Source organism: Mirounga angustirostris, unplaced genomic scaffold (assembly GCF_029215605.1).
Source record: "Mirounga angustirostris isolate CCGP_5_RB_7025 unplaced genomic scaffold, mMirAng1.0.hap1 SCAF_10, whole genome shotgun sequence".
In the NCBI taxonomy this organism is placed as follows: domain Eukaryota; kingdom Metazoa; phylum Chordata; class Mammalia; order Carnivora; family Phocidae; genus Mirounga; species Mirounga angustirostris.
The window spans coordinates 117,046,806-117,065,100 of NW_026991718.1; the positions used below are offsets into that span (position 1 = coordinate 117,046,806).

At 41.2% G+C, this 18,295-nt stretch overlaps 1 protein-coding gene and 1 long non-coding RNA gene across 2 annotated transcripts in view; both read left to right on the plus strand.

Annotated features, from left to right (window-relative positions):
• CTNNBL1 (catenin beta like 1) overlaps positions 1–18,295 on the plus strand; it is a 162,482-nt gene that overhangs the window by 65,995 nt on the left and 78,192 nt on the right. The window contains exons 6-10 of the mRNA XM_064573155.1: positions 1,086–1,179; positions 3,837–3,928; positions 12,956–13,028; positions 13,265–13,323; positions 15,019–15,167. Of these exons, the coding sequence (XP_064429225.1) occupies positions 1,086–1,179; positions 3,837–3,928; positions 12,956–13,028; positions 13,265–13,323; positions 15,019–15,167 (467 nt within the window). The remainder of the gene's footprint in view (positions 1–1,085; positions 1,180–3,836; positions 3,929–12,955; positions 13,029–13,264; positions 13,324–15,018; positions 15,168–18,295) is intronic.
• On the plus strand, positions 3,936–5,551 carry LOC135361810 (uncharacterized). Its single transcript, XR_010405839.1, has 2 exons — positions 3,936–4,103; positions 4,337–5,551. It is a non-coding gene; the product is annotated as an uncharacterized LOC135361810 (long non-coding RNA).

Genomic DNA, 18,295 nt, shown 5'->3' on the forward strand with positions numbered 1-18,295 from the left:
CCAGGGTTTGTATCAGGGTTACCCAGAGGGCAGTCTCCCTAAGGGTACAGATTGTGTGCAGAGGGAAGCATGCAGTAGTATAACCATTATTTCACCAAAGAAGGAAGCTTGGTTTTTGCTTTTCCTGCTACTGCCCAGTAGCCATTTGGTCTTGGCTAAGCTGTTCATCTCTGAATATCAGCTCTCTATGACAGGACTACTGACAGTTTCCTATAAGGTTGTATGAATCAAATTAGAGAAATTTAATTGCTGTTCTATGCATTAAATGTAATACAAATGCCAGGCATTTTATTATGTTAATACTGTTCTCAAGAAGGAATTAGAAATTCATCAGAAGTAATAGTTTCATAAAAGCTTAGCGTAGAACGTTAGGAATGTTTTGAGTATAACCCTAAATTTTGAGGTCAGTGTAAAGTATGGCAAATAAACTTCCCAACTAAACATCTCTTGGTGCTGTGGTCTAGAAACACGCTTTGGACTTGAGCAAACTATTGACCTGACTTAAGATGGTGCTTTTGCAAGGTGTTTGTTTCAATTACGTAGGGAAGTACACTGAACTTGATTTCAGAAGACCTAGGTTCAAGTGCTAGCGCTGGTACTCACTAACTTTGTAACCTTGCATTTTACTTTGTCTCCGAAAGCTTAGATTTACTCATCTTAAGTTAGGGATAATGAAACCTGCCCTTTCTTTGCCTTGGGGTCACTTCAAGAGTCAAAGAGGTAATGGGATGGGAGAGCAGCACTCCGTAAACTATGGGTGGTCGATCAGTTCTTTTGTTCATGCAGGTGAGAAGAAAGTATGGGAATGGGACCATTTGGGGACTGTTTTTTTTTTTTTAAAGATTTTATTTATTTATTTGAGAGAGAGAGAATGAGAGACAGAGAGCATGAGAGGGGGAGGATCAGAGGGAGAAGCAGACTCCCTGCTGAGCAGGGAGCCTGCTGCGGGACTCGATCCCGGGACTCCAGGATCATGACCTGAGCTGAAGGCAGTCGCCCAACCGACTGAGCTACCCAGGCGCCCTCATTTTGGGACTGTTTTGTGACATGTATCCCTCTCTCCTTTTGCTTCCCTGTTGCTGAAGGTGGATGGGCAGGTGGTGGCCCTGCTTGTGCAGAATCTGGAGCGCCTGGATGAGTCCGTGAAGGAAGAGGCGGATGGTGTCCACAACACTCTAGGTGAGGGGCAGGACGACCAGTGATCAGAGACCTTTGTGTTTGTTTTGGGCTTGGTGCTCATTTCTTTCTTCCTTCATAATAGAGTCAACAGCAGCGGTGTTTTCTTTCCTTCTACTCCCAGACTGCCGCTCCAGAAATGAGGACCCTTGTGTAAATTTCATATAACTGCAGCTTTGGTTTGGCTTGGCAAGTAATAAAAGCAGAAATCCACTAAGTAGGGTAACTTCCTGGACAAAAACTGGCTCCTTTTAGCAGAACTTTGCCTTCAAATGTTAGGGTCATGTCTATGCAGGGTGAATTTTTTTTTTTTTTTTAGCTTTAGAAAGTGTGTATTTTACAATTTTTACTCCCCCATATTGGTTTTTCTTCCTACTTTCCTTCAGTGGGACTACAAACTTTGGAACAATGGAGTACCTTTATAAGACAGCTTATTTGCAAAAGAGTTAAGTGTTTATCTTCTTAAGTGTAGTTTGCCATGTAAACTTAGTTGAAATATTGCTGTTAACTTGGATGCACTTTCATCACATGTTAATTTAAGTGGGTGTCTTTTGTAGTATTTCCCTTCCTCCTCCTTGAATCTCCCAGGTCTTTCTCCTGGCAAAGTTGTCGAACCTATTTAAAATTGTGGTTTTGGGTAGTTCTCCTTTATCACTGGTCATTGTCTTATAAAAAAACCAAAGGTGACATATCTTAAGCAGAGCTTGAGAAATGAATGAGGCCCAGCTGAAGCAGAAATTTTGATGAGATTAGATTTTTCTCTCAAGTCTTTTTGTCTACCACAGATTTCTCTTATAGTTTTATACTCTCTTCTGTGAGCATTATCATAAACAAGAGGGAAGACATAGCACCGAGGGAGTAAGAGAAGAGAGAACACAACAATCTGTAACTTGGGGGTTGGCTTTAGTCTAGAGCTAGAATTTGGCATTACCATCTGTTAGCCTAATGCTGGATTTTGCTGAATAGAAAGCTTATCAAAAGTCTTAACTGACTGTTAATAAAAAGGGCCTGGTATAATGAAAAAAGCACCAGGCTGGCTGTCTGTAGAGATCTGTCTAGTTTCAGCACGGTCGCCTACCAGCAGCTCAGGAGGTTCATCCCTCTCTCATTTATTGAGCACCTGCAGTTTGTGAGGCACTGTGCTGGGCACTGGGTAGATTAAAGATGAATTGGGCATGGTCTTAACTCCCTAAGAAGCAGACTGATGGGAAAGCCTTGAACGGAAAGGAAAGATAATACAGGGAGACAAATGGTATAATAGGAGTCAGTGGAGAGCAGTGTGGAAGTGAGGAAGGGTCTCCAAAGGTAGCTGATTGGGGCTGAATATGAAGACAGGTGCGTTTTGACAGAGAAATGTGAGAAGGACCCTTGGGTAGGAGAGAGTCAGAGTTGTAAAGCTGTGAGTGGGCGTGGGATTGGGGAAAGTGTAGAGCTGTACTGTGGCAGTGGGAGGTAGTGGTAACGGGAGACGGGACCAGAGGCATGAGTTTGCCCAGATGGTGGAAGACCTTGTAAACCGAGGCAAGATGATTGGATTTGGCTCTAGTGAGCAACGGGAAGCCATCTAAAGTATAAGCAGAGGAGTAAGATAAGGGCATTGGAGATTAAAATGCATGAGTTGATTTTCCTAGAAAGTGTGAGAAAGTAACTTAGGGGTCTCGTTGCTACTCTGCTAACATGGCTTTGTATTCCACTCCCTGAGGGGGCTGCCCCCTGAGTCTTTAACTTCCCACTGGCTGACAGCGGCAGAGGAGTGAGGATGAGCGTAAGAGGCATGGGGATTTCTTTATCCCTTTCTCCTTCAGAATTCAGATCTGATGTGTTCTGGGCATTGGGCTTAGAGAACGTGGACCTAACTCTATCCCCTTTATAATAGTCACGTATCCTGGGATATGGAGCGGAAGGGGCCCTGAAGGAAATGAAAGCACTGGATGTGTTAGAATGGAACTATATAGGGGATTTTTAAAAAATGTCCCCCTTTTTAGTATCATGGTTATGTAATAACTTTTTTTTCCTTTGGCCTCCTAAGTTTTAATTTTTCTGTTTAGCAGCAATTTGGCCCTTGTAGGAGATAGCAGGACCAATTATATTTGCTTCTGAGTACCTGACAGTTACCTCTGCCAGCATGGCCTTTCCCCTCTCTGCACATTTTTTTGTTCAATTAAGAAGATCATGCTTGCTTCCCTTGCAATATCCAGAGAAAGAGAATTGAAAGTGAATGTCAGGAAGGGAAGAGACTCTGAATTCACCATCCCCTGATTTTTTTCCCTAGGCTTCCTGCCTAGTCAGTCCCCTGTCTCTTCAGTTACAGGTCTCTGGGGCTCCCATGCAGTGAGGACTAAGAAGGCCTTCCTGGGCAGATATCCACCTTTCTCTGTATTCTGCTCTAGTGTTGTTCCCTATTAGCACAGAACATCTATCACATTCCTTTTGTAAATTTCATCATTTTCAGTTAGGAGTTTTACTTGCAACATTACTTGAATTAAAAAAAAACCATAGCATCTCCCTGGTTAATCTAATAATGACAACACAGCATCTGGCTAAGAGGAATACAGGAAGTGAGAAGACGAATATGGTGTCTGTCATGGGAAGGGAAGCAAGCTTGTTGCAGATGGAAACAAAATTGCCCTCCCACATGACTGCTGTCTGTCTCCCTTTAGCTATTGTGGAAAACATGGCAGAGTTCCGGCCTGAGATGTGTACCGAGGCTGCCCAGCAGGGTCTTCTGCAGTGGCTGTTGAAGAGGCTGAAGGTCAGTTTGGCTTTGTGGGACTGTAGCTCACCCTGCTCTTTGCTCTGGGCCTGGCTGAAGCTGGCTCACTGGCACAGATGTTGTCCCTTTTGTTGTGGGATCTAGTTTGGGCATCTTTACTGAAAGATCTCTTGCGTCTTTCTTTGCTTTTCCCCTGTTTGTTTTAAAAGAAGAGGCTTTGGGGGCACCTGGGTGGCTCAGTCGGTTAAGCGTCTGCCTTCGGCTCAGGTCATGATCCCGGGGTCCTGGGATCGAGCCCCGCATCAGGCTCCTTGCTCTGCGGGAAGCCTGCTTCTCCCTCTCCCTCTGCTGTTCCCCCTGCTTGTGTTCCCTCTCTCTCTCTCTCTGTCAAATAAATAAATAAAATCTTAAAAAAAAAAAAAAAAAAAAAAAAAAAAAAAAGAAGAGGCTTTGAAAGTAGCCTTTAATACCTCTGAAAATACTAAAAACATTTTGTAAATACAAATAAACTCATGTGGTACAGAAGGTATAAAACTGAAAGTAAAAGCTCCCCTCAGCAGATTCCTTCTAGTTCCGCTTGCCAGAGTCTGCCACTGTTAACAATATTTTACCTATCCTTCCAGAAGTTTTCTGTGTATCTAGGAGTGTGTGTGTCTTTCACAAACAGAATTATACAATATTTTATTTTGCAAGGTGTTTTTTTCACTGAACTAATAGCTGCCTAGTATTCTGTTTTATGCATATACCAAAATTAACCATTCCCCTTTTTATAACACTTATTCACTGCTGTTTAACAAGTTTCCACTGTTACAAGCAGTCCTGAAGTGAATATTCTCATATACACACTTTTTTCTTGCACACTTCTTCTTCTTTTTTTTTTTTTTAATTTATTTGACAGGGAGAGAGAGAGGGAACACAAGCAGGGGGAGTGGGAGAAGGAGAAGCAGGCTTCCGGCTGAGCAGGGAGCCTGATGCGGAGCTCGATCCCAGGACCCCGGGATCATGACCTGAGCCGAAGGCAGACGCTTAACGACTGAGCCACCCAAGTGCCCCTCTTGCACACTTCTGTTAGTTTATCTCTAGGATAAATTCCTAGAAGTAGAACTGATAGAGATGGAAGGATATACACATTAACATTTTTGGTGGGTATTGCAAAGTTGTTCTGCATAAAGGCTGCCCCACTGATTTTTTTTTTTTTTTTTAAGATTTTATTTATTTATTTGACAGAGACAGTGAGAGCAGGAACACAAACAGGGGGAGTGGGAGAGGGAGAAGCAGGCTTCCCGCTGAGCAGGGAGCCCGATGTGGGACTTGATCCCAGGACTCTGGGATCATGACCTGAGCCGAAGGCAGATGCTTAACGACTGAGCCACCCAGGCACCCTGTCCCACTGATTTGAGAGTATCTGTTTCCCCTAGCAACACTGGGTACTATCAAACTTAAAGTTTTGTTAATCTGCTAAATGAAAACCGGTATTTTATTTTATTTTGGAATTTTAAAATCAGGGAAAGAATATTGGCTTCAACTTGTTTGTTAGCTATTTGTATTCATTTCTTTTAACTTACTATTTATATCCTTTTTTCATAATTATATTTCTGTTGGACTGTTTATTCTCTTTTCTTCTTAGTATAGCCCTTTTGACTATCTTTTTAACAATTAGTGCGGTCCTATAGAGTAAATGAGGAACAAGAGAGGCAAGAGCTTCTCTTAAGAGTAGTGTTAACCAAAGGTGTGATGGGAGGCAGTTTGGGACTGCTTATATGCTACTGAAATGGTCAGCAAGCAAGGATTCTCAGCTTTTCTGTGAGAAGGAGGCATTTGTTCTTAGCAAGAATGATTCTCTAAGTATTCATGGCCTTGCTATGCTTCAGAGCGTCACAGAGATCCAGAAAGTCTAAGGTACGTCAGGTCAGATTTACCGCCCCCCGCCCCCCACTGTCTTGGCAGGGCTCAGGAAGAGTGTTCTGCCTAAGATAGCATATGCCCCATGATTACCCTTCTTTCTGACGATTTAAGTCTTCCCCAATCCTACTTATTTAACCATTTGTTCCCATGAAACCTATAACACAGACTTATATAGCATGACCTGAACATACTCATATTCAGCTAGTCCAGATACTATCATCGGTGGGTATGGGCACATTTGCCTGGCAGAGTATAAACTCAGTGCATAGTTCAGTAGATTGCAACTCCCTGCACACACACACACACACACACACACACACACACACACACCCTACCTTTTAGGGGAAAAAAATCAGGTCTGGTTAATTCATGCATTGTCATCTTTGCAACTTCCTTTTGATCTTCTCTCATGAGTCTTTTTTTTTTTTTTTAAGATTTTATTTATTTGCGAGAGAGAGAATGAGAGACAGAGAGCACGAGAGGGAGGAGGGTCAGAGGGAGAAGCAGACTCCCTGCTGAGCAGGGAGCCTGATGTGGGACTCGATCCCGGGACTCCAGGGTCATGACCTGAGCCGAAGGCAGTCGCTTAACCAACTGAGCCACCCAGGCGCCCTTCTCTCATGAGTCTTGATGTCCTTTGGTTTTAGGACTAGACTTGTTTCCCCATGTAATTCTCAATTTCTTCTTTCCTCAACATTCAACACATTTTTATTCTCCAAAGCCTTTAAACATTTTGGGAGTGAGGAGTGGAGGGGAAGAAAGTAAGACACAGAGTTGAGGGGATGGGATAGATGACAGGGACCTGAGCTGTTCGTGGGGTGGCCATAGGTGAGAGCTCCAACCTTAAAATATACAAAACAATCCAATAGCTTTTGTCTCTGAAGTCAAGACCAATTTCTTTCAGTTCCTTGAGACTTGATACTACTGCAGGGATCCTTCATTAAACCAGAATGTCAGGCCTCCTCTGCCCTTCTAAAGGTGTTGAAACTTGCCAGTCTTTTTTTGAACTGGTAACAGGAAGGGAAATTGAGACCTTTGGGGATTTGGCTTGGATTACATTACGCTAATGAGAGTAATAAAGAGTCCCACTTGATAGTCTAGCAAGCTAGTGACTCTTGCCTCTTAGGCACAGCGTTCATGTAATCCTCGGGGCATAAATAGTTATGTTGCTGTCTCTAAAACAGTTTTTCAAGGTTTCAGGTTATCTAAACATTAAAATTCTATTTGCTTATTTTAGTAGTAAGCAAGTGCCCTTAGAAAAATCCTGTGCTGCCCAGATCATTAATGAGAATCCTGCTTAAGGGTAAGGCCAGCAAGAGGCATGTTTTTAAAAACAATGCCTTGCTCTTTTTTCTCATCATCTGGGAAAGTGCTTGTTATAATTTTCACCATCATAAACATACTGAATCTGAGTGCTGGACCTAGATCCTGACTTTCACCAGTGGAACTCTAAAAAATACAGATTTCCATGGGGCACCTGGGTGGTTCAGTCGGTGAAGTTGAGCTGACTTCAGCTCAGGTCATGATCCCGGAGTCCCAGGATCGAGCCCTGCATCTGCAGGCTCCCCGCTGAGCAGGGAGTCTGCTTCTCCCTCTGACCCTCCCCCATTTTGTGCACACTCTCTCACACACACTCTCTCTCCCTCAAATAAATAAATAAAATCTAAAAAACAAAACAAAAGCAGTTTTCCAGACCCTTTGTCTCAGGCTCTGTCTTTGGTATATTTTAGAGAAGTTCCACCTATGATTCTAATGGACAGCCCTCATTAATATCCTCTGCTCTCTGGAGATGTGAACATTACTGTTAGCCGTTTTTATTCTGCACTACTCCTGCACTAGATTTAACACCCCACTTTCAGTGTGCCGTTCCCTGTTCAAGAACCTCTTTCTACACGATGCTGATGACCTCTCCAACAGATCCCACCTTTTCTGCTTACTTTTAAAGTCCCCTTATACCGGGCCTAGTCTGACTTTTTCATTTCTCATTTTTAAAACATTGGTCTTATTACTTTTCAGACATTTTTTACCTACCCCCTGCTCTGCAAAGGTCAGAATGATTTTGACCTCTGTATCTGTTGTTCATGCTCCTCCTTCCACCAGGAATGACTCCTGTCTTTCTTACATACTTCTCAGTTATACACAGCCTTCATTAATCAGTTTAAATCCCTACTCTTCCATGTAGCCACCATCATTTTTAGAACTGAAAGGAAATTTATAACTTCTATCGCAAATTTTTAAAAAATCGAGACCTATAGAGATTAAGTGCCTTGCCCAAATTCATACAGCTAGTTAGAGATAGAGCTGGGATTAAATCCAAGACTCCAGACTTTCTTCACACACCCTTTCCATGGCATTACTTTGCCCCCCAGCCCATTGCCACCCTCTTTCTTGTCTGAATATCAGACATTTTACTTTTTCCATACTGGTTCACTTGTGGGAGGCAGCAGATCTGGGTTCTGACATTTACCTATAACTGTGTGACATTTATCCTCATGAAGCATTTTTTCTTCATCACCCAGCAGCAGACCTTCTTGGTATATGTGCTTATTGTCTTTCTTTAAGTATCCATCAACTCTTTAAAAGCAAGGACTGGGTCTCCATTATTTTTGCATCTCCCAGTTGTTCTCAAGGTGTGGTTCCCGTGGCAACATGTTAAAAATGCAAATTCTTGAACCTACCCCTTGACCCGCTGACTCCACCCATCTTGGGTGGGACTGACAGTTAGTTTTAAGAAGCCCTCCAGGTGACTTGGTGTCTGGTTAACATCTGAGAACCACCATAGTTTATGTTGCCTGTTAAGCCTTGCTGTTTGACTGATCATCCCATATTTATTCAGTAGTCTTTGAGTAATTCTTCAGTGAGTGGCACCTTGACGAGTCCTCTTTTGGTGCTGGTAGCCTAGCAGTATATAGAAATACTCACGAATTTTTCATCCATTTAAATAAATGTCACTAATTTGTGCTAATGAGGATGAAACCCTTTGCAGATGATTGCATTAAATGGGTTAGCAGGTGAGCAGGTAACAGGAGTGTGAGCCAGACCATCACAGTTCATTTTTATGGGGAATACCAGCTTATTAGGATGTTGTGTACTATGGAAAATAACACCAAAACCCAAAGTTTTATTTTTCCTTTTCTAAAGAAACAAAATTAAGATTCCCTTTGTTACCTAGTTAAATCAGTGTTTCAGAAACAGTTGCAACATTCAGCATATAAGCTAATGAATTGAGAATTGGCTACATGATACTACGTGTACAACTGGTTGATGGGAAGTTCTTAGCCTCCTATGACCAGGAGCTGGGATTTTACAGGGCACAATCTGCTTCAGCAATTGTACAGAGCTGTGGATGTGTCTGAACCTGCCCCATGTGTTCCAGGTACCAGAGGTGAGCTGCAGAAATAACCTGCAGCTTCTGGCTGCGGGCGGAGCATAATTGTTTTGTACTTTCCAAAAAAGCAGCAGTTCCCAAAGAGGTGAAGTTTAATTTTATTCGAGGCTAGTACATGCTGAGTACAAACCTATGCTTGACTCTGTAATTACTCTGACAGCTGAAAGATTTAGGATCACCAGGCTCCTGGATAGAAGAGAGCCCCCAGAAGCTTCAAGTTCCATTGGTTAACTTTGCAAACTCCAAGAGACCATATCTCCTAAATGAGTTCTCCTTTCTCCTGATTTTAACTAAATATCCTTGTAATTTGGCAGTTTGATATTTTGTAAGCTTGGAGGCCATCGTCTCTGGCTGATATTTAAATAGAAATAAAACTTCCTTGGTGACTTTTTGTCTTTGGCTAGACGTGGAAGAATAGACTCCTTCCTTCCCACCTGGCCCACAGTTTCCTTTATTTCTTTTCCACAAGATTAAAATACTTGGTTGTCCTTATCATCACCGTTAAGTTTTCCCCATCTGATATGAGTGTCATGTGTTGCCTGTTGACTGTGTGGGAAGCGTTATTCTGGATACCTCACATATATTATTTTTGATCCTTACAACCTTCCAAGTGGGTGCTGCTATCCTCAGTTTACAGATGTGGGAAGAATTCCACAGAAGAGAAGTGATTGCCCCAACCCCACAGGAAGTATGGGGCAGAGCCTGTGACAGTTGGGCCCGGGTATCTCCAAAGCCTCCCCTTCTTGCCAAGGTACTTTCCAGCTGGTACCCCTTTCAGACTCTGAAGCATTTTAGGGCTCAGTGTTGGGGAGTTACGGGGTCTAATCATTTTGACTTTCTGATTAGATTCCTCCTTCATGCCAGTTTTTCAAAGAACCTATATTTTAATAGAAAAAGTGATGAAATTATAATTTTGATTTTTAAAAGTTTACTTCGGGCAAACTGGAAACTCCTTGAGGTGTCACAGCAAAAGCTGGAGATTTCCTGGGGCAATCAGGAATTCTCGGTAGAGGGGAACTAGCTGTTGAGTGCCTGTGATGTATATACTGTTTAATTTAATCCAACTACCCCATGAGGAAATTATTACTTATTTTTACTTAACATAAGAGGAATCAGGCGAGAGAGGCAGAGTAATTTGGCCAGGATCACGTAGCTGAAAACCGTAAGAGCTGAGATTCTAGCCTGGATGTTTCTGATTATAGTCATGAGAAAAACTTATGTGTTAGGTACTTCCATATTACCTTATTTAATTCTCATAGTAACTTTCCTGATGTTATGTTATTTATTTATTTTATTAATTTCATTAGGATGTTTTTTATTATTTGCTTTTTACAGATAAGAAAACTTAAGACCAAGAAATGTTCCTTGGGTCATATATGCCCACTCTCAGTTCATGGTGCCCTGGATGTCTTAGGAATTTCGTTTTTACAGTGCCCCTCTGCCAGGAAGGACCTAACAATCATGTTTATTAAGTAGTTAGGTCCAAGCAATTTAAAACGTATTTATGTCCTAATAATTCAGTAGCCATTTGAAAAAGTAATACACATGAATTAAAAGAAAAAAAATTTTTTATTTTATACTTAAAGACCACAGTTACTTACTAATAGATGTGTGTGCCTTTGAGTGCTGCACAACTTCTAAAACCTTGGAATCCAGTTGAACACCACCACCCTCATTCCTGCTCTCCATACTGATTTTCACACAGTTCTTTTATTACAGCAACCACCAAAAACCAGCTTCACAAAGACAGGATGTCATCAAAAGAGTGTACCTGGAGCTAGTAGTTAATGCAGTGTTCAACAGATGTCAAATGTCACTGTGCTTTCTTTGGAAATTTTAAAGTATCCTGCAGTGCCCCTGTGAATTGAGTTTGACACCCCAGGTACCTCGGCACACAGTTTGGGAACTGCAGACTTCGTGTCACATAGGTAGTACATGCTCATGAGTCAAACCTAGGTGCATCAATCCCAGATTCATACATATATTTTTTAAACATGACCGTATTAATTATTAAAATTATTTTTAATTCAGTGTAATATTTTTAAGTGCCATAACAATGGACAAGGTTCATGTCTAATTCACCTGTGTGCTTTCATGTTTAGTTCTTTGTCTTGCGTATAGCAGATGCCTAATAAATACTCGTTGAAAAAAAGAGAAAATCTCCCCCTCATCTTGGAGATAGGATTTATAAAATCAAATAAAGGACAAGAGCCATTGAAACCACAGAAAGGCTATGATGTCTTTTGGCTTCTTTTAGTTACGTGCCTCTTGGTTCAAGCAAGAACCCTGGTCCTTGAAAAGCTGCATATAAGTGAAGTGGTGTGGCTTAAATCATTTAAAAATACCAATACTTGTAATTTAAATAATTTGAGTAATTTTATTAGCAAATCCTTGATTCTGATAGAGATGCTTACCCCTTGGCTTATCACTGTGTTTTGATTTTTATAAAACTGCTTTCCTTAAAGTGAAACATACTACAGATTACATTTAAACCCTGGCTGTTATATACTGAATTTCTTGAAACAAGGCCTCAAGCTTGCCCAGGGAGCATACCTTGCAGTCAGTACACGTAAGACTTTGCATTAACAGATCTTTTAACTTAAGATGGTCAGCTTCCTGAAACCCTGTGGGGTGGACTTAGGCTTGACGAGAAAGACGTGCATAGAAAACTGAAAAGTTGCTGGGTGTTGCTTCATTAGGGGCCACTCTTCCTTCTTAAGTACAAAATCAATGTCCAGATAGAACTGTGAATAGCACTAAGGTGATGGAGGTGTTAGCTCTAAGACGAACACTTTCCTGTCCTTTCCAGGTACAGAAATGATTTGTCATTTCAAAAACCTGGATAGGTAGCAAGACTGCTGCTGATTAACAATTGTTGTCTATGTGCCTGCATTTTAAGGATCAAGGGACGGTAAATAAAAACACATCGATGAGGTTTGGTCCTCTCTGTGCACCTTTATCCAAAGGGGCCTTATTAATGGTGAGATAGTTGAGTCTCGCTACCGAAGCAACAATGTGGACAGCCATAAAAGATAGTCTCTGCAGTAGATATGTCCCCTCTGAAACACCAAGTAGCAGAGCATGCAGCAGGGAAAGAATTGTGGGTAGTAATTTGGGTGTTAAAATATTAACACATTTCTGCATTTTTAATGTGGTTTCCTTTTTAAATAGTAGGCAGATTATGGCACACGAACAGATAGGTTTATGATTTCAAATTAAATTTTAAGAATTAAAAAAATGCAAAAGGAACTACTTTATTATAAATACATTCAACTAATCTAAACAAGAACTTGCTTTCTTTTCACCTTCTCTGATCATCTGTCAGCTAATTTATAGCCTAGTTTTATGATTATAATATGTGAACAAAGCTTCATAGTGGATTTTAGTCTTAAAATTTCAAAACTTTCAAAACTTTCAATCATTCCTCTAGTTCACATTTGAGTATATACTATGTGCTAGACAACAGTCCCTGGACTTAAAATGGGGAACCTGGGAAGGCTTCACTGAGGAGGTGACTTTCATACCTGGGCATTAGCAATGTGAGAGCCATTGTGTACATCTGCCATTTATGGTTTTACTATGTAGTATTTGAGTCTGATTTCTTGAGAGCAGAGGCAGACTTTTTTTTTTTTTTTTTTTACCATTAACCTGCCTTTTTGCTTTCTAACTTATACTTCTTTCTAACTCAGATCCTAGTTCTTGTGAAAAATTCGTCCTGGGGAAGGAAGCATGGCCCCTTAATGTTTTTTCTCATTTCTCCTATTTCCCCACAGGCAAAGATGCCTTTTGATGCCAACAAACTGTATTGTAGTGAAGTGCTGGCCATATTGCTCCAGGACAATGATGGTGAGGCTCCCTCTCAGTATTGATATTCTGTTAGGATAGGAGCCAGGCTTGTTTCAGATCATGACAGCAAGCTCTCTTGCCTTTGGCATCCCCTTGCTCTCCCTCTCGCTCTCTGTGCAGCTTTTGTACTCTGTCAAGCTGTATTGATTTTGTTTGCTGATGTATCAGTGTTAGACGGCTGTAAAATCTGACAGTTAGCTTCATTTTTTTCTTCCTCTATTTTTTTCCCCTTTTAGAAAACAGGGAATTGCTTGGGGAGCTGGATGGAATCGATGTGCTTCTTCAGCAGTTATCCGTGAGTAATTCTTATGCTTCTTGTCTGCCGTGAAGATACATGGCCTGCTTTAAATGGGAGGTGGAGCTGGAAAATGTGGGAAGAAATAGGCCGTGTGATGCAAGCCATATGGAGTATGTTGGCAGGTTTGAGGTTACAGTGGAACTACATAGTTTGCCTCCTTTTCTTAGTCATTTGCTCTTTATGACCAGGTATCACTGTGTATCTGCTATGGATTGATTTTCTCCGTCTTCTGATATTTGTCAATTCAGAAGAAGTGTGCTTCCTGCTTAAGTGTATATTCTTGGGCCGAGAATACCAAATTATTTCCAGTTGACCCAGTCCCAAGATGAATCACTTTCTTTCCTTTCAATCTGCCAGTAAAATGGATTCTCTTCATTTAGAATCCAGATAAGCTCAAGGAATACAAGTTCCAATGCTGTGGGATAGAGGTCACGGAGGAGGATAGGGAAGGATGTGGTTCTAGAGGCTGGAATAAGAAATTAGAAAATGGGGGCGCCTCGGTGGCTCAGTCGTTAAGTGTCTGCCTTCGGCTCAGGTCATGATCCCCCAGGGTCCTGGGATCAAGCCCTGCATCGGGCTCCCTGCTCGGCGGGAAGCCTGCTTCTCCTTCTCCCACTCCCCCTGCTCGTGTTCCCTCTCTCGCTGTCTCTCTCTCTCTGTCAAATAAATAAATAAAATCTTTAAAAAAAAAAATTTTAGAAAATGCCATTTTCTCATTGTAAGAAATGTAAGTCTAGTTGAAATGTTCTGCTGGCATTCTGAAAATACTGTTAAGATTTCTTCTAACAAATCTCTTCTGAATCTCTTTGCTATTCCAAAGCCAAGACTGAATATAGATCATTTGGATAAATCTTGAGTGTTGGGAGTGTCTGAGATGTCAGTTTGCATACATCTGCCATCTTGGTGCCAGCAGCCTGAGTGGCTTGGCCTCCACCCCAAAAAATAGAGCTTTGAAATGTGAATCTGTTCCCAGTGTTCTGGGAAGGTGCTTAGTCCTGTTCCTGCAAGATTACTGATCATTTTTTAGTAGAGTCTATGGGTATGCATATACTGTTAAAAGGCTTTCCTCTTAACATGCCGTATATCTCTGGCAGAGACGAAACGTCTGCTTTTAGCTGTTTCCATGACTTAGAGCCACAACTGCTGTGTGAGGCAGTTCAGTAGCCCCGACGGTTAGGAAACTTCCTTAGGTTGTGGCCCTTCTAGATTGTGGTTTCTTTTAGAAGGGGTGAAATGGGTCGTGGTTGGGCTGGGCAAGTAGAGGGCTTTGGAGGTAACTGGCAAAGTTGTTTTTTGACCTGGAGATGGTGGTTTCAGCTGTATATGCCTTTTATGGAATTTTCTATGTCAGTGCTCTATTTCACAGTAAAAGGGTTTTGTTGGTTTGGGTTTTTGGTTTTTTTGCTTTGTTTTGTTTTTAAATCTGCCTCCTTGGAACTATCAATCACTTATGGACCCAGTAGTCAGTTGAGTGTTTTGGTTTTTTGTTTGAGCTGATAGCTATCTAATACCTGTGACTCAGAAAGTCCAGTTTCTCTAACATGGAAGCTGTAGAGAATTTTGTTTGGTGAGCTTCTGCTTCCTCAGTTGCTGGGGTTATCAGGACAGGCAAACTTTGGAAATTGTTGAGTGCTGACTGATGAAAAGATGTTCTCTTATGGCTCTGTGCTTTCTGGTGTCTTTGCTTGACAGGTGTTTAAAAGACACAATCCTAGCACCGCTGAAGAGCAGGAGATGATGGAGAATCTGTTTGATTCACTCTGTTCCTGCCTAATGCTCAGTTCCAATCGTGAGCGCTTCCTGAAGGGTGAGGGTCTGCAGCTGATGAATCTCATGCTCAGGTACGTTTCTTATCTCCTAGTGCTCCGTTTTTTTTGTCCAGCTCCTCACCGTTAGCCCAAATTCCAGAACACATATCTATGGTCTTTTAGTCCATTGAGTTTATTAGATACGAAAAACAGTAAGGCCTTCAGGGGTGCGTGTGCGCGTGTGGCACGTGCCTGCGTGTGTGTGTGTGTGTGTGTGTGTGTGTGTGGTGGGGGGCGGGATGGTCTTCTCTCAAGTTAGAGTGGGTGAATAGAAAGTACATTTTGGTCTGTTTGTGCCCTGTTGTATCGGTTGGTGATATGACTGCTCTCTTGAAGGGAAATGTCTTTTTGTTCCTTCTCTTACTGTGTTGGTTTTGGGAAATCTAGTCATGATCTTCTAAACATACCCTATGTTAATTTCTAAACTTTATATCACATAGACCTATCTATTCCATATGTTTGTCTGTATTTTTCTTGTTGATAGCAGAATATCATTTTTTATTCATACATATCTTTCATTATATATTTTCTGTGAATTGCACATGTGCTATGTGCCTAGCATAGGAGATAAGAAAATGTGCAAGACAGTTCTCGAACTTTTCTTTTCTTTTTTTTTTTCTGTTTTTTTTTTAATTCTTATGTTAATCCCCATACATTACATCATTAGTTTTAGATGAAGTGTTCCATGATTCATTGTTTGTGCATAACACCCAGTGCTCCATGCAGAATGTGCCCTCCTCAGTACCCACCACCAGGCTAACCCATCCTCCCATCCCCCTCCCCTCTAGAACCCTGTTTGTTTTTCAGAGTCCATCGTCTCTCATGGTTCGTCTACCCCTCCGATTTTCGATCTTTTCTTTATAGTAATTTCCTTATAGATCTTCTTATTATTTATGCTCTAATTCCTTAAGGTATTTAAAATGGATATCATGTTGGGGCGCCTGGGTGGCTCAGTCATTAAGCATCTGCCTTCGGCTCAGGTCATGATCCCAGGGTCCTGGGATCCAGCCCCACATGGGGCTCCCTGCTCAGCGGGAAGCCTGCTTCTCCCTCTCCCACTCCCCCTGCTTGTGTTCCCTCTCTCGCTGTGTCTCTCTCTGTCAAATAAATAAAAATAAAATTTTTAAAATGGATATCGTGTTTAGTATATTTCATAGAATCCTAATGTTGGAAGTAAATGGGAGGTAGCTTGTGTCAATAACCCTTGAGAAATCTGGGAGAAATGGGAGCAGGGGTATGGTGACCAGAGTGTGGTGGGGGTTAAGGGGCAATTTTTTAAGATTTTTTTTTTTATATATATTTATTTATTCATGAGAGACAGAGAGAGAGAGAGAGAGAGAGAAGCAGAGGGAGAAGCAGGCTCCCAAGGAGCAGGGAGCCCGATGCGGGACTCGATCCCAGGACCCTGGGATCATGACCTGAGCCGAAGGCAGACACTTAACCGTCTGAGCCACCCAGGCGCCCAAGGGGCAATTTTTTAAACTGAGAGCCACTAGACCATGTTTGTGTGGCTGGAAGACACTAATCATTATTACTCTTCATGAAATCGAGCTAGAGTCTGCATTCTTGAAACTTCTATTCATGTACATGCAAACTATGCTAAACTAGATCTTTGAAAAAAAATTTTATAAATTCAATAAATGTATCTATTAAATATAATTTAGAATATAGACATGCAAAACTGCTGTTAAAACACTGATAAGGTACTATGTTAAGTGCTGCCCTTATAAAAGAAATGAGTAAGACAGGATTCCTGCCTCTAAGAAGCTAAAAAAACAGCTCTTGTCATGTAAACACAACCCAACTTTGAGTGTAGATTTCTTTCACTCTTTTTTCCTGTAATTATTTCCTTGTTTTTGCCAGCTTTTTAGTCCTGTCACACATGTAATTTTCTGTACTGTTTCTTTTTAAACTTAACATGGCATTTCTCATGTGGTGACATAATCTTTGTGAGAGTTTTCAATAACTGTATAATGGACTCTAAGGAAATGTAGCTTGCTTAGTGTTCTGTTGGTGATATTGAGACTATTTCCATTGTTTTGATATTGTAGCGAATTCTTCAATGACCATGTTTTTGTTTAAAACTATTTTTGTATTTAAGATTATCAAGGTATATATTTCTAAAACATCTTCTCTTTAGGCATGTGTAGGGCTGGGGGCACAGTAGACCTCTTCGTTTGTCCAGTGCATACGAGACCTTGGATTGATTGAAAATCTTCCTTTGTGGAATTGCTTTAAAAAAATCTATTTTAAAGTGCAGAGAGGGGCATTGGAATTATTCGGAGGCCTTTAGTGTTCAGCTGATTTTTGCTAGCTTTACTCTCTTGAGTCTTTTGTTTGTTTATCTCCTTTACCCTTCTAATTGCCTGTCCTTTTGTTGAAATGACCCGCCTTCTCTCGAGTAAATAGCATATAAAGAAGATGCATTTGGCGTCCTGGGCCTTCTAACCTTAAAACTGTACTCTACAGGGACTTTTTCCTAAGCTTCTTAAAGGTCTGAACTGCCAATGTCTTTGGATGGTTGAGTGCAAATATGAAGTGATGTATTCCTGTAGCATATGGGTTGGTAATGTGCGGCAGTGGGGAGATGAATAAATAACCAGAAATATGGATTATTCAAACAGGAATGCTGAGATTCTGGGAGCCTAATTACAGAGGTGCTCCAAAAGCCTTAGAAATTGTACCTCTGTAGGATCTCCTAACTTCTCATTTTTGAATGCTGAAGTTACTGTTAGATTAATTCTTTTCATTAACTAGCTATTTTAGCAGATGCAGCATTCCCTTTTTTCTCTTTCCCATGCTTCTTTGTTCTGTGTTATTTTTCTTCTTCAGACTCCCAAATTGAAAGTTTAATTGGGAGGGATTTTTTTTTTTCCTACTAGATTCATCCTGATCTAGCAAGAGTTGCCAAGTTGCTCTCTCTGTTTAGAGAGAAGCCCATTCAAGACTTGGAGGCTGTAGCACAAGAAGTTTAGGAAAATTCTGTGGTTCCATTGCTCCTAAGTACCACTCTTTACTGGGATTTAGGCATTGAGCAGTCATGAAATGCCCTCCTGGAAAGGTGGCAGTGTGATATAGCATGGAAGAGTGGGTTTTGGGAGTTGAGGTAAATGTGGGTTTGGAACAAAGCTCTTTCACTTACTAGTGGCTATTTGGTGAGT